Source organism: Lepisma saccharinum, chromosome 22, assembly GCF_977018435.1.
Source record: "Lepisma saccharinum chromosome 22, izLepSacc3.1, whole genome shotgun sequence".
Taxonomy (NCBI): Eukaryota; Metazoa; Arthropoda; class Insecta; order Zygentoma; family Lepismatidae; genus Lepisma; species Lepisma saccharinum.
This window is the reverse complement of record NC_139250.1, coordinates 17,388,808-17,413,905: the sequence shown is the minus strand read 5'-3', so window position 1 is coordinate 17,413,905 and position 25,098 is coordinate 17,388,808. Positions and strand designations below refer to the sequence as shown.

The window sequence follows — 25,098 nt, the reverse complement described above, 5'->3', positions numbered from 1 at the left end:
GGATTAAAAAAAAATAACGTGCTTTCGAGCGCGGCGTGCTTGTAGTTGTATATTTAAACGCCAGGCTGCGTGCCAGTCGACGCGGTTTGAAACTATACTAACAGATGGCGTGCGATTTCCTGTAATTTCGGTGCTTCAGAATTGCCAACACACTGTTTCGGAGAACGAACCATGGTTTAGTTAACTGGCAGTTACTTTCACATTGAAAAACCCGGTGCTGGTTAAGACTGGCTGGTATCTCCAACTGGCAGTTAGTTAACAGAAAGATTAACAGGACATTGAAAAACTGGCCCTTAGACGTCTTGCATTAAATAATACTTATATTTTTCCTTTGGTGACGTATAAACACCTGAAATGTATTTTCTTTCAGTTCGAACTCAGTTGATCGCAGTTAATCGTGATTGAGTTAAAAAGTTTTTTTTTTATTATTATTATTATTATTTTTTTTACGTTTAGCTTACTGCTTCATAAGTTTATAATAATCTCATATGTATTATCATATTGACAAGGGTTAGGTGGCAGAGCAGCCCTTGGCTGAACCTCGCCCGCTGAATAAAGAAAATTTATTATTATTATTATTATTATAACATTCAAGTAAAGCCGGAGCCTGTGGCTGAGTGGTTAGCACATCGCGCTGCGACGCCAAGGTTCCCGGGTTCGAATCCCGCTCGGGCTTGGTTGTTTGTGAATGTCCATTCATCAATTTCATCATTTCATCACACATCCCCATCTTCGCAAATTAGCCAGGAGGCACAAAACGCAAAGTAAAATAAACTAAATCAATCAATCAACATTCAAGTAAAAATATGAATTAACAATAACGACTCAAATAAAGCAGATTTTGTCCAACATGAAGAAAATAAATGAAGTACATACTCAGTGATGTATCCACCTCTACATATCACGGCTATATTTTTTTCGCAACAGACCCCCTTTAAATTTATTCACAATCATCTAATTTGGTAGCCGACTCACGTGGCGGAGGGGTTAGCATTTCGCACTAACACTACGGTGTCCCGGGTTCGAATCCATGGATGTTTGTTATTGTCCATTCATCACTTATCTCCATCTTCGCAAATTAGCCAAAAGTGGCACAAAAAGCGAAGTAAAATAAAGCAAATCAATCAATCAGTCTGATTTGGTGTTAAATTTGCCTTTACATCATTTACACCCTCCTAGATTAGAAGTTCTGGATAAATCGTGAAAGTATGGATAATTTATTTTCTATTTTATTGTTGTATTTCTTGGTTGTGGAAGACCAGGAATTTTCAAGTCGAAAGGGAATTTTTTCTCCGAGCCAGGGAGAATTTTGCAGAATTCACAATGTCCCTGCTGTTTAGCCCAGACCACTCGGAATGGGCAAAATACAACTTTCCTCCTACCCCCCTTGCCCTTTCCCTCTCCTCGGAGTGCCTTTTCAATGCTGAGGCAGATAACGGGAAAGTAAGGGAACAAAGGGACAAGAGAAGCCGCTTGTAGAAGTTTCTTGCATGTGTTGACAACGACGCAGGCGCAGTAGCTAAAAACAAAACCGGATTCGATTCCAGCTGACTTCCGGAATCGGAACGATTCGTTCACTTGCTGGTTTCGTTCCTTTGGAACGATTCGTTCCGGAACGACCCATCACTAGTCTAGAATAACATGTGTGCGTGAAAGATAATGCACGTGGTGAAGCAGAAGACATTATTATTGTTGTTTTTTTAAAGAAGGTTCAAGTTGAACAGCCAAAATTAAAAGGAATTAGTACATTTTGAGTAGAGTTGAACAATATGGGATCGTGTCGAGTTCACACTATTAGGTTCTATAACATAACACCAAACGCGATAAACTGTATGTGCTATGAACCAGAATCGAGAAAGTTGGCCTTGTCCAGGTAAGTTACTGTTTTATTTATTTATCGAAGCTTGATTCGTGAAACATGTATCCAATACATAAGATGCATTTGTGGGTACCCTTGCATAAAGCTTTTGGGCTGTTCTGCTTCACAGTGAGGTAACACTCTCAGGCAACAGACGTACTTTACTTCAAAATAGCATATTTCCGCAAGCTAAAAACACGGAAAACATTCATAAACATGATCTTCATAAACTTTGCAAACTATTTCACTTTCTCGAAGGTGTACAGAAGGCTAAGGGAGCAGTGGCGCAGGAACGTTTTTCATTTAGGGGGGTACAAAATTCAGCCTCCCATATATATACGTATATATATATGTCCAATCAAGTGTCGCAATAATAATAATTAGGATAATTATATTTAATTAAATTAATATATTAATTAATTAAATATGTACATTAATTAATATTGTATTGTTATTATTTCATGAATAGGTAAAAAATAGTAAAAGAATAGAAATATAACAGCAAGTATTCATTATCTAGCGTACGTGTAGTTTAAGATCGCCAAGATTTGCACAAAAACAACTGCCCTGGCAAGAAATTTAATGTCGGATAGAAAAATTATTGAGTATTTATTGAATAACAAAAAAAGGAGTTAGATCCAATTAACGAAAAGTAAAGTTCCTGATTAATATTTTATGGATATTATCGTTAGTAGTGTGCATAAAACTTTGGAATCCTTCAAAGCCGTATGAGCCAAATTCCTTGCCTTCCTATAAGTTCAGCGGAGAAAACCATCGAGTATACAAATAACTCCCGGATTTCATTCGTGAATAACAAAGCAATGATAGATGTTATGCAAAATTTTATTTCACAGTTGGAAAGAACAAGGATTACCATTTTGTTTCCCATATGTACCGAGACAACTCCATGAACGCCCCTACTTTTTTGAGGAAGACGGCACGCAGTTAATGTAACGTCTGACCGTTATGTATGGATGCTACGCAACTTCCTGCAACCGCAATCGAACGAACGTGGCAAATTGGCTGTGTGGTTTCAACAGGATGGTGCCACAGCACGCGTATCGATGAACGTGCTACGTGAAATGTTTCCAGGGCGTCTGATCTCACTTCGAAGTCACCTTCCATGGCCAACTCGTTCCCCTGAGCTCGCACCCTGCGACTTCTTTCTGTGGGAGTCCCTGAAGGCTGAAGTTTACCAAGGAAGGCCGAGGACAGCCAATGATCTGAAAGATGGTATCAGACAGGAAAGAGCGGCAATACCGACCAGACATGACTAGGAGGGTAATGCAGAACTTCAGGGCGAGACTTCAGAAATGCGTACACTGTGCAGATCGGCATTTGGACAATATCATTTTAAAACAAAGTCAACTATGTCACACAAAATGGTGACTTGTGGCAATTGTGACAAAAAATAATTGGAACATTTTGTTATTTGCAAATATGCAATAAAATGGTAAACCTTGTTCTTTCCAACTGTGCAATAAAGTTTTGCATAACATCTATCGTTGCTTTGTTATTCACAAATGAAATCCGGGAGATATTTCTGCCGCACCTTAACTTTTAATTGTTACGCTGTTCAAGCATGGTATTGGCATTGATGAAAATTGAGTATAACAAATGCTAAACAATTATATTTTGATAAATTACTTTTACTACTTGCTAAGTCTTTCGGGGGGAAGGGTTCCGGATCCCCTGGACCCCACAAAAACGTCCTTGATACCTAGGTATAATGTGAAGCCATGAGAAATATTCTCTTTTAGAACAGCACACACGAATGTCCTGTTATTTAATGCAAAATATGCATAAATATTTTTCATTGTTTTTGTTAGAATTTAAGTTTAAAAAAAAAACAATTTTAAAATCAGATAACAATTCTGAAACATATAAGGCTAAGCTCTGGACCTCATTCTGGGCTTATTTGGATTTCACGGAACGGAAAATCAGGGGGGATCTTGAGCCACACCAACCAGGAATAATCATGTCCCACCCACTGGATATAGAAACTACATTATATAGAGTTCCACTTCAGTTCCGTTCATTCTAATTTTAAAAGTCCCACAGCTACGCATAAAAATATCTTTAAACAATTTATGGCAGATGTGTACCACATCCAATGCCTTTTAGAAGCCATGTATTTGGTATTTTCTCAGACATCTATAGGGTGTTGTATTAAAAAAGAAAAAAATGAGTTCAGATGGTTCCCAATCAACTCGTAAGAAGTCTAACTTTGAAATATTTGTGAAAAATTTGACAAATCATTTATTTGTAATATAATTAGCTGTACCTAATGCCACTCTTCAAGTACTGAAAGTAATATCATTCGGTACATTTACAAAACCGAAATCCTTCAGCTGTAGCAAGGAAAGCAATACGCTCAAAATTTTATTCTTTTTTTTCAATTTTTGGTGGACAATGTGAAGAGCCGGCCAAGGTTTATTTTCGTATGTTCTGGTATTAAATGCAGATACATGTGTGTGTTTTAGGATGAGATGTCAATTTCTCGTTTATGTGAAAAGGTAAACTTTAATGTAAGCAGAAGCATGTGCGCGTCACAGTTAAAGATTTTCGCATCTACAAAGAAAATCCAAAACACATTCCCACCTCGCCGGACTCCGTGGCGGAGGGATTAGCATAGGGTGCTATGACGCCTGAGGTCCCAGGTTCGAATCCTGGCCTGCCCATGGGTGTTATTTTTGAGTGTCCATCAATTTAATCATATCATCACTCATCCTCATCTTCACGATTAGCCAAAAGTGGCAGAAATGCGAAGTAAAATAAACCAAATCAATCAATCAAATATTCCCATCTCATTCAAAGACCTTGTAAATCCAATCCAAAATCTACCAATAGAACCTGCAGTGAGTCTCATTTATCTCGTGCATTCATCTGACTAATGTAATTTTCTTACAATTTGACTTTAGAGTTTAACATAAAATGGCGTTGTGTTTGTGTTGCATTCGATATCACAATTAGATTTTAAGCAATTAATGTCCAATTATAAGTATACCTAATACATAGGTAAAAAATAATCCCCCCTCTGATAAAATCGCAAATTGCACCCTTTTTAAATGTCTAGGAAAGATTTCATTTCACCTAGGAATGATATCGCGATGCGATGAGTCGAGAATTGTCACAGCCTCATCTCGTCTCCTGTGTGGTGAGGTCCTTCTCGTTCTTTTTTGTGCTTATTTTTATTTCGGTTTCCACTCTGAAGTTATGAAAACTTATTCCAAATTCACCTCATTCTCAGATAGGCTAATCGGCACTCTATTGTTTTAAAAAATATATATATCTTAATATATAGGTTTAAGTATAGTTTTCTGGGGTGTAAGGGGTGCTTCTTCCACGTAGTGCACCCAATAGTCAACCTCACTTCCACGTAGTACACCCTGGACTGCAGACTAACGAGGCTCTGGCGACTGGCCCCATGGCCAGTATAATTTTGTTTGTGTTGTCCTGTGTTTTGTCCTTATTTGTGCTGAGTGTTCTTTGCAGCCTCGGCTTTTAACGAAAGTCAGAACATTTTAATATTTTAACATATTATGATTTTAATTAAGCAACGTTAGAGTTGTTATGTGAAACGGTAAGGGGCTGGACCCCGTATAGTGTGACGGGTGCAAAATAGCCTTAGTGCTGACGCACCCAAAATTTTAAAATCAAAATCAAAGTATAGTTTTCTCAACACCCTCTTACAAATTTATGTAAAATATAGGTGAGGTGCAGGAGTGCATTGTACCCCCCCCCCCCCCCAAAGTTGGTCTGTTGTGTCTCGTCTCGTTCGTGTAAGTGTTCCGTTTCCGAAAATTCCATTATAAATATTCAAAAGAAAATTAAGTCAGTCATATACTCTTGTGATGAAGATTTGTATCTTCGAATCGACGCGACCACTGCTTTAGAAATGTGTACCCCCCCTTGTGCAAAGCAGCAATCGTATGCAGCTTAATTGTCTGAGAGCCAATCTGATTCCATCGTTCCACACACATTTTAAACAATTTTCATCTCCTTAAAGAGGTTTCCAAGAACTTAGGTCAATGAACTAACTAGTAGCAAGCACAATGTAGTATAATAAGTTTACAATTAAATGTTTTGGAATTTCTGTGGTAAGGACTATAATGCTTAAAATTTATAAACAATAATACATTTTTTTTATTGGGCGAATTGATAATAGGTAAATTTAACAGTAGCACCTTCCATCTGCTGTCAAATTACCAAAGGGGGGTACAACTCGATTTAAGGATTTAGGGGGTACAGTACCCCCCTTCAAAAATTTGGGGGGGTACAGTGTACCCCTGTACCCCCCCCCCCCGTTCCTGCGCCACTGTAAAGGGAGTATGACCCCACCAACTTATCCCTTGGGGGCACTAGTGGTTAAGGGCACTGGATGATGTACAATGTCGTTCTTTGAGAATTTAATTGGGACTAATACCATCCATGCCTACCATAAGTGTATACAGGGTGTTTCTGGGCTGATGATACAAACTTTCAGGGATGATGGAGAAGGGCACATGTATCAATTTGAGATAAGGAACCCTGGTTCTGGAAAGTTTAGTTTAGTTTAGTTTATTTGCATCCAAGGACTACCGGTGTGTACAAATTACAGTACATGGTAATATAAGACATGTCAATACTTACATTACAATACAGGTACATTAATAGATTTTACAAATACAAAATATATAGCCAAAAATTGTAAAAAATTGGGTCTTACTCTGCTATTATATCAAAATCACAAAAAAATATAACATGAGAAGATATACTAATTACCCACTTTCATTTAACATTTAATTTTACAAGAATAATATGTGATTATACTACATTATGTACATTTGTCTTATGTAAAAGTCGCTTCCATGTATTCAGCTATAGAATAAAAAACATGCTTCAGAAGCATTGATTTTATCTTGTGCTTGAATATCATCAATTTTGGTTCTTTCCTCACATCTTGTGGTAGTTTATTGTAGAGATCTATGGAAGAATTTAAGGGACCTTTCTTACATAAGTTAAGGCGGCAGTGTTTTATGTGAAGTTTGTCTTTATTTCTTGTGTTTAGGCCATGTATTTCCTCATTTGTGGCAAAGTTGGAAATATTTTGCTTAACATAAATTAAGCATTCATAAATGTATATGCAGGGGAGAGTTAACACATTAAGTTTACGGAAAAGAGTTCTACATGAATAAGTTTTCTTTACTCCAGCTATGATTCTTATAGCTCTTTTTTGAAGCATAAAAAGGACATTGGAGTGGCCCTTGTTACCCCAAACCATAATCCCGTATCTTAGTAAAGCATCAAAGTTTGCCATATAAAGGCACTTTACAGTTTGGGTGTTTGAGATGTCTACCATTTCTCGAAGGGCATAGCACACACTACTTAATTTTGATTGTAGCATGTTTATGTGTTCTGTATAGCTAAGGTGTTCATCCAGAATGATACCCAGAAATTTTGATTTTTTTTTAGGCTCTAGTTGTGTATTCCCAGATATTAGATTGAGGCTTATTTGGTTTCTGGTTTGGATTGTAGAAAATGTAATGTAATTTGTTTTTTTGCTGTTGAGGAGTAGATTATTATTTAAAAACCAGTCATCTAATTTGTTTAATACGTTATTAGCCTTAGATTGTAGAGCATCTTTGGAAGTGTCTGTTACTATAATATTTGTATCATCGGCATATAATATTGCATTTGCCTCAGGTATAACATTTGGTAAATCATTTATGTACATAAGAAACAAAAGAGGGCCAAGAATACTTCCCTGAGGCACCCCACATGTTACACTTTTCATGGTGGAGTGTTGATGTGTTACGTATCCTTTTGCTGTGGTGTGAGCGATTTCTACAATTTGCTTTCTATTGGTAAGGTAAGATTGAAACCACTTTTGTGGTAGTCCACAAATACCAAGTTTTTGAAGTTTCCACAGCAATATCTCGTGATTTACAGAATCGAAAGCTTTTGATAGGTCACAAAAGACTCCTACCGTGTGATTACAATTATTCAGAGATTGTGTGTCACATTCTACTAAGTCTGCTAACGCTGTTTTCGTGCTTCGTTCGGACCTAAAACCATGCTGCGACAAGCTTAAGATTGAGTGTTTACTACAGAAATTTTCTACTCTCATCATTATTGCATGTTCAATAATTTTTGAGAAGACTGAGAGTTGTGAAATGGGCCTGTAATTTGATAAATCTTTTGGGTCATTTTTCTTCAGTAAAGGTTTAACAACAGCTATCTTTAGCCTGTCTGGGAAAATACCCTGTTCAATGGAATTGTTTATTATATGTAGTAGTGGTTGACATAGGGAACTATAACATTTCTTAATTAGGAAGTCTGGTATTTCATCAATGCCGGAAGATCGTTTGTTTTTTATACGCCTGAAGATTATCTTTAATTTCTGTTCAGTAATGGGGGAAATGAACAAGGATTTGTCATTCACTGTTATGTGTGTAGAACATTCTTCTGGAGCAGCCATTCCTTCTATTTGGAACTGCATTTACAAAATACTCATTATAACTTAGTCGAAAGTTATAAGCGAAAATCGGTGGATGAAGATGTAATACTTTTATTACCTGCACACGTTTCACAAGCTGCTACATTCACAAGTGTGGCATCCCCCAGCTTCGCTGCAGGCATGACGTCGTTCGAACAATGTCACAGACAGTGAGAATTCTTGCCAGGAGATCCTCTTCAGTCTCGACAGGTGTCTTGTACACAAGACTTTTCACATGACCCCACAAGAAGAAATCAAGTAGGGACGCCACTTTGAATAACTATTGTGAATGTAGCAGCTTGTGAAACTTGACACAGATTTTCGCTTATAACTTTCGACTATGTATGTCGTTTCCAGACCAGGGTTCCTTATCTCAAATTGATACATGTGCCCTTCTCCATCATCCCTGAATGTTTGTATCATCATCCTGGAAACACCCTGTATAATTTACAGTGCTGAAACTTTACTGTCTTTTTTGACAGGTAGAAATTTCCTTGAAAAGCCCCCTCAAAAATGTGGGAGAGCCATAAGCACATTTGTATCTTATTTTTCCTGTACAGAGATAATAGGCTGACTAAAGAATCAAAAACACTGGAGGTTACTGTATCGCCCCAGAATGAAGTCAAAATATTTTTAGTCAACAGATTTCAGTGCTTTACATAACATTAAATAGGTTTTGGCATACATAAAACACAAATAACCTAGATAGCCTATATCGGAGACACATTTCTTCATTTTTACAGAAGAAACTACTTACGGAAATGAGTTTCTGTAGTATTTTGAAAGTTCTTGGAGGTATTTTCTCACCGTAGAATGCTGCACAACAAGAAATAAGCACTTTTTATATAATAAACTTGCATTTTGCGCAAAGCGACAACATTATGTCGTTGTTTCCATTATGTACCTGCAGATAGCGCAAGCGTCAAAAGTCATGGGGTCTCGCCAGTGTTTCCAAACGTGCCTTTTTTATTACCAGAATTTTATTTTTTTAACTATGTTAACCTAACCCAACCTAACCTTTGCCGGAAATGGTTTTTGGGGCTATCCGTCAATGGTTTGTGGGGGCTATCATGAATGGTTTTTGGGGCTATTGGGAATGGTTTTTGGGGTATCCGTCAATGGTTTGTGATGACATAATAAACACGAAAGTAGGTATTTTTTGGTTAAGAAGGTTGAAACACTGCATACCCCACTCCAAATCGACAAAACATAAGCACGACGTGCGATGATCCACAGCTGTGCGTGCCATATTGTATGTTCCGCAATGTGCACGTTATATTGTATGTTCCGCAATGGAAGAAAGGACCCAAAAGAATTACTCGTAATGTGAAAAATTGTAGTTCTTTTCGCGTAAAAAGCATAATGGCACCTTCAACTATGTTCCGCAATACACAATTGGTAAGTACGAACCATTTAAAACTGAAAATATTCGATAGAAATGTGTCTCTGATATAACAGACAATTACCGGTTGCGTACTTAAGTGAAAAAGCCCCCCTATTCCATACTATTTTCACTCTTTTCTTTCCTCAAGATTCTGTTTTCTAGACACCCATGAAGCAAAAGAACCACTACCACTAAAATGCCATTAGCATCAAACCAAATATTTGTAACATTTTGAACCTGTCTTGTAATCGAAGGGGGTATGACTTGAGATGACCGGACCCCTCTCCGATTTTCTTCATATTTGACGTAGTCACTAATTGAGGCCTCCTAATCATGAATCTGAAGTTAAAATTTGTCGGAAACGTCTAGAAATTGCGAACCATTGGTGCTAGCCTAACGGAACGAATAACAGGTCTCACATATCGCACAACACTTTAGCAACCTTGGTTACTGAACTCAATGTAACGAATTGCGAACGTCACTTGTTCATATGAGAAAAATGGCTCCCATCTTTGTTTATGTATCGAGAATCAGCATGGTTATTCACAACGTTATTTTACAACTTCTACACATTAATTTACAATTTGTACACGTGACCACCAAATCTTAACTGTAGATACGTCATCAGGACTCCATGATTAGCGAGTATTCGAATTTTTAACGAAATTATGCCTTTTTTTGTATTGTAAAATCTCAACCTTCTACATGTTATTTTGTAAGTTCCACACCTGAGCGCCAAATTTTAACTGCAGATTCGTGATTAAGAGGTCTAAATTAGTGAGTATGCGAAATATGAAAAAAAATCAGGGAATTGTCCGGTATTGTAAAATCATACCCTCATTTTAAACTGTAGGTCCAGTCCCAATTAGTCTATCTGAGCGTAAAAGTGAACTTAAAACAAAGCTCATATCATTGACCCTAACACTCCTAACCTAACAACAAATAAATGATATATTTGATTTGAAAATATGGCAAGCATAAATGAAGGGACCTCCCTATTCTGGGGTAATTTCACTTTTTAGTCCAAGTTCTGTTCATAAGTATGGAGCAGATTTTTAGGTGCTAAAAAAGCTGGAAAAATATTTATTTTTTATGTCCCTTACCCCTTTTTGTCTTCCATTCTCTCCTCATCCTGATGACTGATGTTCACCCTTTCCTTTAACTGGTCTGGTGGATTAAAATCTTCCACTTTTGTGCTGAAATTTGAAAGTGGCTTTTTAAACTTAACCAATTTACTTTTCACGTGCTTTTCTTTTTTAACTAGTTCCCCTCATTTTGATCCAATTTCCCCTCCATTCTTGTTCATAGAAGTTACACCACCTCTTGGTAGTGAGAGTGTTGTTGATCACAAAATGTATACTGTACATCTAGCTGAAGAAAGGCATTAAGTGCAAAAGGTTGCATTTATTTCTGAAGTTTTATTTACAAAAGAGACACTTGTCACTTCGGTCTGAAAGCTCCCTTATATTTAGCCGACCTCCATAGTGGTGTGATAATACTATACTGGTGGCTGACCTCCATGGCTCTTTCTGTCCCCAATCATCTTCGGTTGTGTGTGGCTCAAAGGCTGTAGGGGTAACATCGTTCTCCTGAAGCAATATTGCCAATTGCATAGCTACCTGTGGGTGGTTGTTCCGAAAACATCATTATGCAGGACCTGTGCAGTACCATTAATCCCTGTTGATTTCTAGTGCTGATGTTACCATTGGCGGAGAACTCTCTCACTTTGGAATATGTGGTGCATCCAACACTGATTTGTTTTGTCCCACTAACAGCATTCATTGCCTTGTGACACAAAAATGCCTGATGTCAGTTGAAGAATTTTCTTCAACTGATGCTGATTCCCAGTTGCCAGCTGGGAATGCGAAGAGTATAGTGGTGTATTAATCCAGCAGTCCTAGGTTGAAAGAAATATGTACATAGGGGACAATGATTCATAAAAAGCCATACCAACTTTTGACTGACTTCATTATTTCACTATAGAGTTTACTTCAAACATTACTTGATGTTTTTTTTTTTTGGCCTTCCATTACTACCAAACTACATCCAACGGCTTAGCCAAGACCCTGAAACACTATGACATCAAACTTGCACACAAACCAGTGAACAAACTAGCCAGTGTCCTAAGCAAGCACAAAAGATATTCCTTTCACCACTTGACAACCTGGGAGTGTATGATGCCCAATGTGAGAGCAACTTGCATTACATTGGCAGATCCATCAACGAACGTATACAACAGCACTTATCCGATGCAAAAATATCCAGAAACAATTACAAGACTAGCAAAGCACCTCAAGTTTAACAAACACAGGATCCAGAAAGCTTCAGTTAGGCATACAGCGCACACAATGGTTGACACAAATATTAAAAGACACACACACAAGTATGCACTTTCCGCACGAGCTGAATATCGACAGTGGTCAGGCACATCATGTTTGGCTCCCGCTTTTGCAACAACTCAAACGAACTGGTTACACCAGCGCTCCTAGCGGTAAGTGAGGAAACAACAGGAACCGGAAGTCAACCCCACAGTGAAGCACCGAATTTCCCAAGTGGATGGTGGCAGAGGCCACCGAAATTGATAGAACACTTAGTACTCACTTACGTCTTCTAATTATCAACTGCATTTTTTATTCCCTCTAACATGAATTGATGTTTTTGTTAATGAATATTCTTTATTGTAGATCTGATAATTCTGTGGAAATATGGGACATGATGTATTCACCAAACATTGAGAAGATGATTCCTGGTGGAGAAGAAAATTCAATTGAAGCTCTAGTGTGGTGCAATAATCGTCTTTTCAGTACAGGACTGCATGGTTTTGTAATTGAATATGATCTGTTGAAATTATGTGTTAAGGTAAGCATTGGTAATACGTCTGTTTGTAGTTTATTTATAATTTAGAGGTTTCGGATGTAAGAAATTCTGGCTAATTTTTTTTCTTTCGCACCTATCGTGTAGTATATAGTTACGTGTGGATGGCACAGGTAATTCAGTACTATTGTCGGTAAATATGCGATATCGCCCAAACGGATTTCTTCAAATTTACAGGAGAAACTACTTACTGAAATCAGTTTCTGTAGCGTTGTCGAAGTTCTTCAAGGTATTTTCTTTTGTGGAAACTGAAAACTTCACCATAGAATGCTGCAGAACAAGAAATAATCACTTGTTATGTAAGGAACTTGCATTTTCTGTAAAGCGACAACATTATGCTGTTGTTTCCATTATGTACCTGCAGATGACGCGAGCGTCGAAAGTCACACGGTCTTGTCAGTGTTTTCAAACGTGCCTTTTTTCTACTATTTTTTTTTTAACTATGCTTACCTAACCTAACCTTGCCAGAAATGGTTCATGGGGCTATCGTGAATAGTTTTTGGGGCTACCATGAATGGTTTTTGGGGCTATCCATCAATGGTTCATGGGGCTATCGTGAATAATTTTTGGGACTATCAGTCAATGGTTTGTGGGGCTACCGTGAATGTTTTTTTGGGGCTATCCGTCAATGGTTTGTGATGACATAATGAACACGAAAGTAGGTATTTTTCGGTTAAGAAGGATGAAACACTGCATACCCACTCCAAATCGACAAAACACAAGCACGATGTGCAATGATCCATGACGAGTGTATGCCATATTGCCTGTTACCCAAGCGGAACAAGGAAGACATATAATGACTCGTAATATGAAAAGTTGACGCTATTTTATGGAAAAAGGCATAACTTCACCTTAAAGAATCTTCCACAATGCTGAATAGGTAAGTATCAATGCTAAAATTAACGAAATAAATGAGTGAGAGGTGTTCGGGCGATATCGCATAATTACCCTATTATCAGTATCGGCCAATGTAGGCATATTGGTTTATCAATATGTTTTGGATATTTTTGCCAATTTTTAAAGAGCCTGTTTAATAGAGTACTGCATGAGACCACGCTTGCTCACTTGTACTCGTTCGAGTCTCGCACGGTCAAGGATGTACAATGAAATATCATTTTTATGTGACGATAAAACTGGCCAACATTTTCAGAAAAAAGTTCTGATGTTTTCAAATCGGTAGGTTGTTTCTGGAAGTATTTTGAATGCCGATCACTGAAATGACATCCATTTTTTTCACATCACATTAGAATTTTTCATAGTTTCACTATCAAACTTCTCATAGTCACCATTACATTTGAAGGGCCAGGGGGAAAAAGGATGAATGTTCATTCGAGACGATTTGCCAGGAAATGAAAAACAACTATTTCTCTTTCATAAATACGTCAATATATGCCAAAATAATAATACGTTTTTCAGGCACTTCTCACCGTTTCTCAACCAAGGCCGTTCTCATTCTTATGGTACAGCTTTTGAGCTATCAGATGGCGCTGCGATCTCAAAATGGGCGAAAAATCGACATTCATAGTTTTTCCCCCTGGGTCTTCATTTATTACATAACACAACAAAAGGGAAATTTCAGTTGTTTCCAATTCAATAAGTGATTCTGGAAGTATTTTGAATGCTGGTCACAGAAATGACATCAATTTCTTTCTATCATGTCAGGATTTTTCTCTATGTCAGTAAGTTCAATCAACCCACCATATTATAAAATTGAGTTTTGGACATTTTCTGAAGGTAATTTTGATGAGGGTTTTCAAAAATTAAACTACATCATTTTCATGCCAATGTGTCATGTGAAGGTGGATTAAATGCATACAATTCTACATGCATTTATGGTTCAAAATTGGAGGATTTGTATTGTAGAAAACCAATATTTTACCACCATTTAAACAGAAATAATGGAACTACCCATTTTGTTGTGAAATTATGGCAGTTTATATGTTGCTGTTTTCTGAAAAACTAGACGTGATGGGTAAAAATGGATTTCATTTTGGAAATCAGCATGCTGAAATTATTCAGAGACAACAGTCATCTGAAAGTCAGCCAAACCATTGTAATCATAGACACATGTATGTAAAATATCTGCCTTGGTAGTTTCAGCCCACAATAATTTATTTCATTTTCATATATCACTGTATTGGTAAGATAGGCTAAACTACATTTAACATGGAGATGATGACTATGCTCATTTAAGTTTCAATTTCACTGCGTCTTTCACTTCACGAAGCATATTTAAAGGCCCACTACCATAGACTTACTATGGTTATACGTGTGCTACTGGGCTTCGAATGTATATCACTCATGTTACCTCTTCAGGCGTTATTCATTCAAGCGAAGAAGCCCTCAATTCTGAGTGCTATCGTTCATGCAAACTGCTGGTCGCTCGAACAAAATTGCCTCCCTGCAGCACACTGTTTTTCATGTTGTTACTATGCATAATTTTCAGCATATTTACACTCTTCAAAAGTGCCACACAGCATTTTTGTAGAGACTACAAGTTTCCCAAACTTCATCAGTGTATTGATTGGTATTTATGATCAAATTTGTTCCAATACTACTGGTACACTCCTGTTCATGTAAACTAGCACATACTTCAACTGTCCAATGATACAAAATGTGCCACTTTATGTTAACAAGAGTGTACATGGGTGCTAGCCAAGCCCTGAAAATTAGTTTGCATTTGTGTTGCTTTAAATTATTTTTTTGCCCAATTTTGGCTAATTATGACAGGATGAATGAATGAATAATTTGGTTTATTTTACTTTGCTTTTCTGCCACTTTTAGCTAATCGCAAAGATAAGGATGAGCGATGATATGATGAAATTGATGAATTGACACTCACAAAGAACACCCATGCCCAGGCTAGGATTCGAACCTGGGATCCCTGGCATCGTAGTTCGCTTAATGTGGATGAGTGTGGTGATTAGTGATGCACCAAAAACAAATTGTTGGGTCCATAAGGGGAAAAACAAACAGAGGAATATATGACTGTGGGTCTGGGTGACAGCCTCAGTGGACCACAAGAAAGCAATTTCCTGGTTAAGATGTTCAACTTTTGGCTTGTGTATATTCTTTCGTATTTCTAAAAATTAAAAATACAAAATTATTTACTACTTAACGTGAAATTAGTATCTATTTTGTACACCGACAACGTTTCAGGACCCACTGTTCCCTTCTTCAGGTCCTATATTTCCGCTATCCGATAATTGCCATAGCCTCGTCAATACATACACTCGTCAGGAAAAGGAATTTGTACATTAAGATAAAGGAAAAAAAATGGAAAACACTAAAACCTTTGCTTGACCCTTGCTCATTGCTATTTGTTAAAAATAATCACTATAAAACTTTCCTCCTAAGAACCAGTGCAAGTTAAAATTTTTAAAAAAGAAAAGATGCCCCCTATCACACTATTTCCAATCAATCTGCTTGCGCTTTCCTTATAGGGGTTTAGTGTTTTCCCAATATTTTACCTGTACCATTATCTACCAATTCCTTTTCCTGACGAGTGTATGAATTGACGAGGCTATGGCAATTTTCGGATAGCTGAAATATAGGACCTGAATAAAGGGACAGTGGTTCCCGAAACGTTGTCGGTGTACAAAATAGATACTTATTTTAGGATTTTACGTAAGTAGTAAATGATTTTGTATTTTTAAGTTTTAGAAATACAATAGAATAAAAGTGAGTAAGTTGCACAAACCTGAAGTATGAATTTTTGGCTCTCTCATGGCTAGTCTGTATCTTAAGCTAGAGGGGAAAAGAAGATGGTGATCACAGACTACATTGTTTGACCTCCAGTCTCATCAGCTTAAGATGAAAATTAGCACAAAATGATCTGGTTTCAATTTGCTCTGAAACAAAAAAGAGTTTACATGTCCCTTGGGAAACCTGGTGGTAAGGAGTGTAGTAACAATTTTCCTTTTGCAAGGAGCAAAATTTTACTTTTACGCTCAAGTTTTTCCTTCTTGTGAGAAATCATACGATGATATTAATAATAATAAGTACTATATAGCATTTTCATTGGCCCATCTTGCATAAATGTTTAAAAATCACATGGCCCAGATGATTCTAATTCTGGTCCTTGCCCATTTCATAAGTTCATAATTCATCTTTATGGTTGCTATTAACCAAAGATGTACAAAGTGATGCAAAATAAACAAAGTAGAGAAGTATACACACCTAGACTTGTACTCAAGGTAGTAGGAATAAGATGGAAGAGCAGAAAACTAGAACATGACAATATAATCTTTACTAATAGTAAGTCTGAATGAAGTATTCAGATATTTTGGTTTTTTTCAATGAATTTCCATTTTTCTTTAAATTAGGCCCAATTTTCCCTGAAAATAGAAGGAACATTTCCTTCATGTGGCAACACTGCTGGTAAGACAGATTTTGCTGCTATGACAATAAACCTTCATGTTCAGGAGTGCCAGAGAATCGTTTAGAATACAGTTTTTATTGTATCTAAAAAGTAAAAAGTGTGTGGTTAAGCTAATAGTTTTCCAGTTTTTATTACAATATTGATGTGTGTATTGTTTATTTTCCAGTCCAAAGCTGCAGTCACAGCAAGTTCTGCTTGGTGCTTGGCGATAAACAAGAAGAAGTCGTATCTAGCAGTAAGTTAATATTTTTTGGTGTTATTCACTATTTATTCTTTCTAGTTATCACTAATTTTTCTGTGGCTCAGCACAGATCTAAAGTGTACAATTTCTTTGGCAATATGGGGGGAGGTTTCATTGGGAAGGCTCAACTGGACTTTTGGCAGCTGAAAGGGTGATTTTTTTTTTCCAATTTTCCTCTTCATTCGAAAAACCGCTGTGAAACACTTAGAATTCCTTCTAGAGCATTTACGTGAATTTTCTTTCACTGTTATCTAGGTATTCTCAATAGTTTTGCGATTACGTAAGTCTATTAAACTATTGATAATATCTAGATAACAGTGAAAGCAGAGTACACGAAAATTCTTTGCCCAAAACTACGAAGGTTTGGAAAGAGTTCCTTTGAAAGATATTTGAAAAACTCGGACCCCTTTTCTTCCCTAGTTTGAAGGAAATCGCCTTGCAAATCACACAATTCAAGTAGGAGAGAAAAGCTTCTTGTTCTTCGATGTTAACACCAAGAGGATTGCTAAATAGCTGGGTTGAATGCATGGTGTGAAGAGAACGTTACGTCACTTTAGATTCTTCTGATGATTATTATTGACTTCAAAATCAATTCTACCTGTGATATTGTCTTTCTTCACAGAGCTTCCGTTCCTTCAGTAAAAATAGAATGTATTTTAATAAAAATACATAAAATTAATGTATTTTGCAAACTGGCTTCGTGGACTGCAAGTTGGAATCCCCTAGAAGGAATTCTAAGTGTATGTAATTTTTCATATTTTGGAATATCACAGCAGTTTTTTGACTGAAGAGGAAAATTGGAAAAAAATCGTCCTTACGGCTGCCGAAGGTCCAGTCGAGCCTTAAGTGACAAGCAACATAACTACACATTCCAGAATAGTCACTTTTCTCTTCAAACATATTAGTGAATGATTTCAAATTTTGGGGGGCATTATGGCCTTAGCATAGAGTTAGAAAAAAGGGGTGTAAAGTGCCCCTTGAGGGATGTTAAATGTACAAGGTTGTAAAGAGGCCTAGACAGAATGTACACAACCTATTAAAAAGGTAATGCAAGAAAGAAATTTCCCTCGGAAACTGTGTAAGAGACCCGTTCTTCTCTAAAAGCTAAAAATATCTGTTCATCATCTTCCCACATGGATAATAGAAAGTTGAGAAAAGATAAAAGCTTGTCTGATGACAATAAGATCAGCACATTTGAGAAGAATATGTCAAACACTTAAAATATTACATACACTGCACATCTGAGCATCCAGCCCTTGCCGTAAATGACCATGAGTGAGACGGCTGTGTCTGATTCGAAATCAAGTTAAAATGACCTGTTCTCAACAGGCTTGATAGCACAAAACTTCTTCCCATTACCTCATACCGCAGGGGAAAGAATCTTTTCTCTCCGCAATCTATAAGAAACCTCTCACTGTGCATGCGTTACCTACAGACCAGTGCGAGTAACATGCAAGCAACATGTAGCTTGTTGTCAAGCCTGTATGGAATATTGCAGAGCTCACACTAGTGTACGGAATTTCAGAATATGATGCACAAAAATCATACCCTGGATGTAATGCCACGTTTGCTTTCTTTACTCTTGTGAAGAACCATACTATGGTTTCAGTATTGTATATTATGAGCATTCTTATCTTTGGGCCTAAGTACTGTTGCAATGACAAGACATTTAACCTGTGCCCATTTCTTTATTGTTGGCATGTAACATTAAGACACCCAAATGTCACTTCCACATAATACACCCTGGACTACATTTTGCAGATTAACGTGGCTCTCGTGTCGGACCTACGGCCAATATAATTCTCCGTGAGATTGTTGTTTTGTCCATATATGTCCTGAGTGCCTCTTTCCAGCCTCCTCATTTTAACTAGGTAGGATAGTGATTCGCAAAGTGTGCACCATGGGTTTTCATTTAAAATTCACAGATGCCCCCTGCCCCACCCCCAGGGGGCAGCGGTGGGGATTCAAGTGTGATATCATTGAATAGCTTTCTTTCACTTATTAAACACGTATTTTTTCGTTTTCCGATTGGATGTGTATTTCTCACGATATGTGACCATTCTGGGAATTTTGGACCACGCAGTATATACTTGTATAACTAGAAACACAAGAAGTGGTTTTCTAATTTCTTCTGGGGTGTAAGGGGTACGTACCTTCCACGTAGGCGCCCAAAAGTCAACCTCGCTTCCACATAGTACACCCTGGACTGAAGACTAACGAGGCTCTGGCGACTGGCCCCATTTCCAGTATAATTTGTTTGTGTTGTCATGTGTTTTGTCCTTATTTGTTCTGAGCGCTCCTTTACAGCCTCAGCTTTTAACGAAAGTCAGAATATTTTATGATTTTAGTTATGCAACGTTAGAGTTGTTATTTGTAATGATAAGGGACTGGCCCCCGTATAATGTGACGGGTGCAAAATAACCTAAGTGCTGATGCACCCAAAATTTTAAATTCAAATTCTAATTTCTTCTTAATCTTTTCCTAAGGCAGGTACTGAGGATGGTTTTGTGAACATATTTAGCATAACTGACGAAGGACTGCAATATGAAAAGGTGCTCGACAGACAGGAAGGTAGGTGTTTTCATATAATTTACCTTTAGTGTGTGATAATATTTCCTGCACTCATCCTGATTCTCCACTCACACTTCTAAAAATGCCCATATAGTGGAATCTTGATATTGTGTTTTTTTTAAGGGACCAAAGTGAAAAAATTCCAGGTAAAAAATCTTGGAAAAATTATATAGCATTTTGCTCCATTGAGACAAAAAATGATTCATGTATAATTCGGGAAGATGTAAAATTGGGTGTCCACTGTCTGTAAATTTTCAATTTCAGTTGTACCATGTTAATCTAGATCTAGTAAGGTTATATTGGCCGTAGGTCCGACACAAGAGCCACGTTAATCTGCAAAATGTAGTCCAGGGTGTATTATGTGGAAGTGACATTTGAGTGTCTTACATGCTGACAATAAAGAAATGGGCACAGGTTAAATGTCTGTCATTGCAACAGTACTTAGGCCCAAAGATAAGAATGCTCATAATATACAATACTGAAACCATAGTATGGTTCTTCACAAGAGTAAAGAAAGCAAATGTGGCATTACATCCAGGGTATGATTTTTGTGCATCATATTCTGAAATTCCGTACACTAGTGTGAGCTCTGCAATATTCCATATAGGGTTGACGACAAGCTACATGTTTCTTGCATGTCACTCGGACTGGTCTGTAGGTAACGCATGCACAGTGAGAGGTTTCTTATAGATTGCGGAGAGAAAAGATATTTTTTCCCTGCGGTATGAGGTAATGGGAAGAAGCTTTGTGCTATCAAGCCTGTCGAGAACAGGTCATTTTAACTTGACTTCAAATCAGACAAAGCCGTCTCACTCATGGTCATTTACGGCAAGGGCTGGACACTCAGATGTGCAGTGTATGTAATATTTTTAAGTGTTTGACATATTCTTCTCAAATGTGCTGATCTTATTGTCCTCAGACAAGCTTTTATCTTTTCTCAACTTTTTATTATCCATGTGGGAAGATGATGACACTGTTCTAACAGATATTTTAGCTTTTAGAGAAGAACGGGTCTCTTACACGGTTCCCGAGGGAAATTTTTATTCTTGCATTACACTTTTAATAGGTTGTGTACATTCTGTCTAGGCTTCTTTACAACATATACAGGGTGTCCCAGAAGTATGGGGCACTCTTTAATAAGGACGTTGTCGTATCTGAGTTTTATTGTTGTGCAGTATGTTTTATTGGTTTTGATTTCTTTGTTGTTGTTGTTGTTGTTGTTGTACCTTCTTCATGCTATCTCAGAGGATAAAGAATGATCCGGACAGAAAGGTTCAATTTTGTGAATGGTTTATTGGGAAATGTGAAGAAGAAGACACTTTTCCATACATCTTTTGTACTGATGAGGCACACTTTAAATTAAGTGGTCGTGTTAACAGACGTAACAGTGTTTACTGGGAACATTCTAATCCTCGTGAGATTATTAATTTGTGCAACAGGACTCGTTCGTGGAGATGCTTGATTTAGACTTCCTCCCATGTACTGCTAATTGGGAAAGAATTAATGATGTGCGGTTCCAACAGGATGGGGCACCACCACACTACAGCATCCTAGCATGCAATTGACTGAATCCCCCTCACCGCTCTCGCTCTCTCAATCTTACGCCTTCAGACTTTTTCCTGTGGGGTGTTCTGAAGAACTAGGTGTATTCCAAGATCCATGTACGATTGATGCACTGAAACATAACATACAGGCATGTGCAAACATTTCTGTGAATCTTTTTACCAAAGTGTGCTTATCAGTTCATCACAGAGCTGCCAAATGGCTGGAAAGCAGTAGTACACTATTTGAACATTAGCTATGAACTATGTAATACACTCTCAATGTGGTGATATTAATCTAACTGTTCCTTCAAACTATTTCTATGTGTACCAAGTTCAATAAACTTTGATCAATAGATTATACAAAGTTGTCCATTTACTTCTGGGACACCCTGTATATGTAGAATATTTTGTTTTATTTCAGGCCGTATAATGTGCATAGCGTGGGACTCCTCGGGGGAATTCATAGTGACAGGTTCAGCTGGTACTTTGAGGATCTGGGATGTTGAATCAGGCCATCCTGTGCGTAAGATGAATATGGGCAGACGAGAAGGAAAGTTTGCGACTTTGGTATGGTGTATTGTTGTCTTCGAGGATTTCACAATTGCTGCTGGAGATTCTAGGTGAGGAATGCTTGATTAAATTATATATGGTATTCATAATAGTTCTCAACATATCTTAAGTTGTACACTACAAAATTCTGGAATACTGAGATTATATGCCACCAAAATGTTAACTTTTAACCCTCCGGCAGGCACGCTGGGGAACCTTTGTCACCCCACAACCTTGTTTTTTTTTTATTTATTGTTTTTTTTAAGCACGTGTAGAGACGTGACGGGCACCACTCTGCCATCCACTCTCGTATTCTTCCATTGGAGTTTCTGCTACCGGCGGAAGGTGCTTACCCTTACGTGCATGCACATCTGTGTTCCGACAGGGTTGGCAACTTATATTGGCAGACACAATATGTGGCATCCTGTATTAGAAAATATCTTAATGAGTTGACCTTTTTATATATATATATATATAATGGATAAAAGCAAGGAGGGCCAAAAGGGCTAAGTAAAAATCAAATAAGGTAAAAGGAAACACTCACCGGACAGTAGGAAAATTCAAAATTTTCGCTAATTTATAGCATCATCGGTGTGAGAAGAAACAGAAGACGGAACCGGTATGGTGTAGGATAAAAGGAAGGAGGGCCACAAGGGCTAAGTAAAAAGTGAAAGAGGAGAGAGGAAACACTCACCAGGACAAAGGAAAAAAATCCTTTTAATGACTGCTTCCAGGTAGCAATCGTCCACTCCTTGCCCCAATCCACCAACACCTCAATACGTAGAAGATGGGAGAGGGCCTACATATCGACCATGAATGCAACCACACCTCCAGGCCTGAACAAGGCCACCCAGTAACGCCCCTCACCCCCTATCCTCACCCTCACCACCACCTTTTCCCAACCAATCCCCCCCCCACCACTCACAGTTTTCGACAAGCCAGGCGAAAGAACTATTTTTTTATTTTTGTGGTACTGTCAACACTTTTTTTTCCTTCGGGACCTGGCAACACTGCAGGTCATGCTTACTCTTCCCTCTAGTCACTTAATTATACAACGTCTCTCTACTCCTGAAAATGTGATATACCATCACGAAAATTCGAATTTTTTCTTTGTCCGGTGAGTGTTTCCTCTCTCCTCTTTCACTTTATATATATATATATATATATATATATATATATATATATATATATATATATATATATATATATATATATATATACACAAATAATGAAGGAGACAGTAAACACTTACCACACGAATAGAAATAATTCAATATTTCGCGATCTGAGTCGCATTTTCAAGAAGGTAGATAAAAGATCGACGACACTGTGAGTAGAGGCACAGAATACTGACCGTAGCGTCTCTACGGTCAGTGTTGCCAGAAACAGTATGGCACAGCTATGGGTACCCGCATGGCCCCCTCTTATGCCAACCTGTTCATGGGCAGGCTGGAACAGGAATTCCTTGACTCCCAGCAACTGAAACCACTCCTCTGGCTAAGATTCATTGATGACATTTTTCTCCTCTGGACACATGGCGAACCCTCCCTCACAACATTCCTAAACCGACTAAATGAGTTCACCACCCTCAAATTCACCTGGTTCCACTCCAAAGACCAAGTGACCTTCCTCGATGTGGACATCCACATTGCGGGAGACCACTTGGAAACATCCATACATATCAAACCAACCAACCACCTCCAGTATCTCCACTACTCCAGCTCACACCCCTACCACACCAAAAAAGCCATCCCATTTTCCCTTGCCCTCAGAGGCCAGCGCCTCAACTCATCCCCCTCATCCCGCCAAAACTACAACCTACGCCTGCACAAGCCCTAACCAACCGTGGCTACACCTCCACCCTCATCAACAAACAAATCACTAGAGCTAACTCCCACAACCGCACCAAACAACCCAAAACCAACCCTCCAACTCTGATCACCCAATACCACCCTCACATTACGAAAATCAGACATACCCTCCACTCCCTCCTCCCCATCCTGCACAGTGATCCCGAGACCAGAGACATCTTTCGGGAAAAACCTAGGGTCGTCTTCCGTCGCCCCCCCAACCTCCAAAACATCTTGGTCCTAACACCCCCATCCCTTCCGCACCCCTTCCCCCAGCCCACAGGTGCAACAAACCCAGATGCAAGACCTGCCCCATACTCATCACCTCCCCCACCCTCCTGATCTTTACAGCGGGAGGTGAGTTCACCCTTCACCCTAAGGGCACCTGCCACTCATCCAATCTAATTTACACCCTCATCTGTCAAATCTGCGGCAACTTCTACCTAGGCGAAACCTCCACCCCCTTGAATCTAAGGATAAATAATCACCGTTCCTCCACCCAAAACTCCGATTTCACAGTTGCCATCCACACCAACAGCCATAACACCACCTTCAATAACTGCTTCCGTGTTGCCATCATCCACCTTTTACCCCCCCCCCCCGCTCTGACACATCTTTCCGCAGGCGATGGGAAAGGGCCTATATAGCAGGCATGCACGCCACTATACCCCCCGGACTCAACCTAGCCAACCAGTAACTCTTTCCTCTCCTCCCCGAAACTACCCACCCACCTTACAGTAAACACTGGCTAAAGTATTTCGTGTTTCCTTTCAACTGTTTCTGGCAACACTGACCGTAGAGACGCTACGGTCAGTATTCTGTGCCTCTACTCACAGTGTCGTTGATCTTTTATCTACCTTCTTGAAAATGCGACTCAGATCGCGAAATATTGAATTATTTCTATTGGATGTTTGATATTCCAGAGAGAACAAATAAAATAATGGTCCCATAAGCCTAGTGCATTTCTCCTTGCCTCCTACGGCCATCCTGGCAGTGTTGCTAAACCTGATGTGCATATAAGAGCTAAATGTCACCATTAATAGAGCTAAAGATGACTTTTCAAGGAGCTAGATCCGAAGGCTGCATAAAGTGCCTCCTAGGGTAATTTTAGGTGTCTGAGGGGTGGGGCGTTGCTATTACCGTTAGCTTTAAAGTGATGTTTATTCTTGATTTTCACCACCTAGATTTGGTGGCATCACCAATCTCAATAATCTACTGATGCTCATGTGAAATCGAAAATGAAGGATTCCCGGATAACAACATTGTCATCTTCACCTTAGCCACGGCGCTATATAAAAGTAGCTGGGGAGGTAAGAGGGGTGGGTGATGCAGCCAATATAACAATATCAAGTTATGTCCAAAATGTAC

General features: G+C 38.4%; 1 protein-coding gene across 1 annotated transcript in view; it reads left to right on the top strand.

Moving 5' to 3' along the window:
• The first annotated feature begins 1,637 nt into the window (after positions 1–1,637).
• The window catches only part of l(3)72Dn (UTP4 small subunit processome component l(3)72Dn), a 136,681-nt gene continuing 113,220 nt past the window's right edge, over positions 1,638–25,098 (top strand). Inside the window, exons 1-5 of the mRNA XM_083143707.1 lie at positions 1,638–1,873; positions 12,405–12,579; positions 17,142–17,210; positions 19,703–19,787; positions 21,753–21,951. Coding sequence (XP_082999833.1) covers positions 1,770–1,873; positions 12,405–12,579; positions 17,142–17,210; positions 19,703–19,787; positions 21,753–21,951 — 632 coding nt within the window. The 5' untranslated portion in view covers positions 1,638–1,769. The remainder of the gene's footprint in view (positions 1,874–12,404; positions 12,580–17,141; positions 17,211–19,702; positions 19,788–21,752; positions 21,952–25,098) is intronic.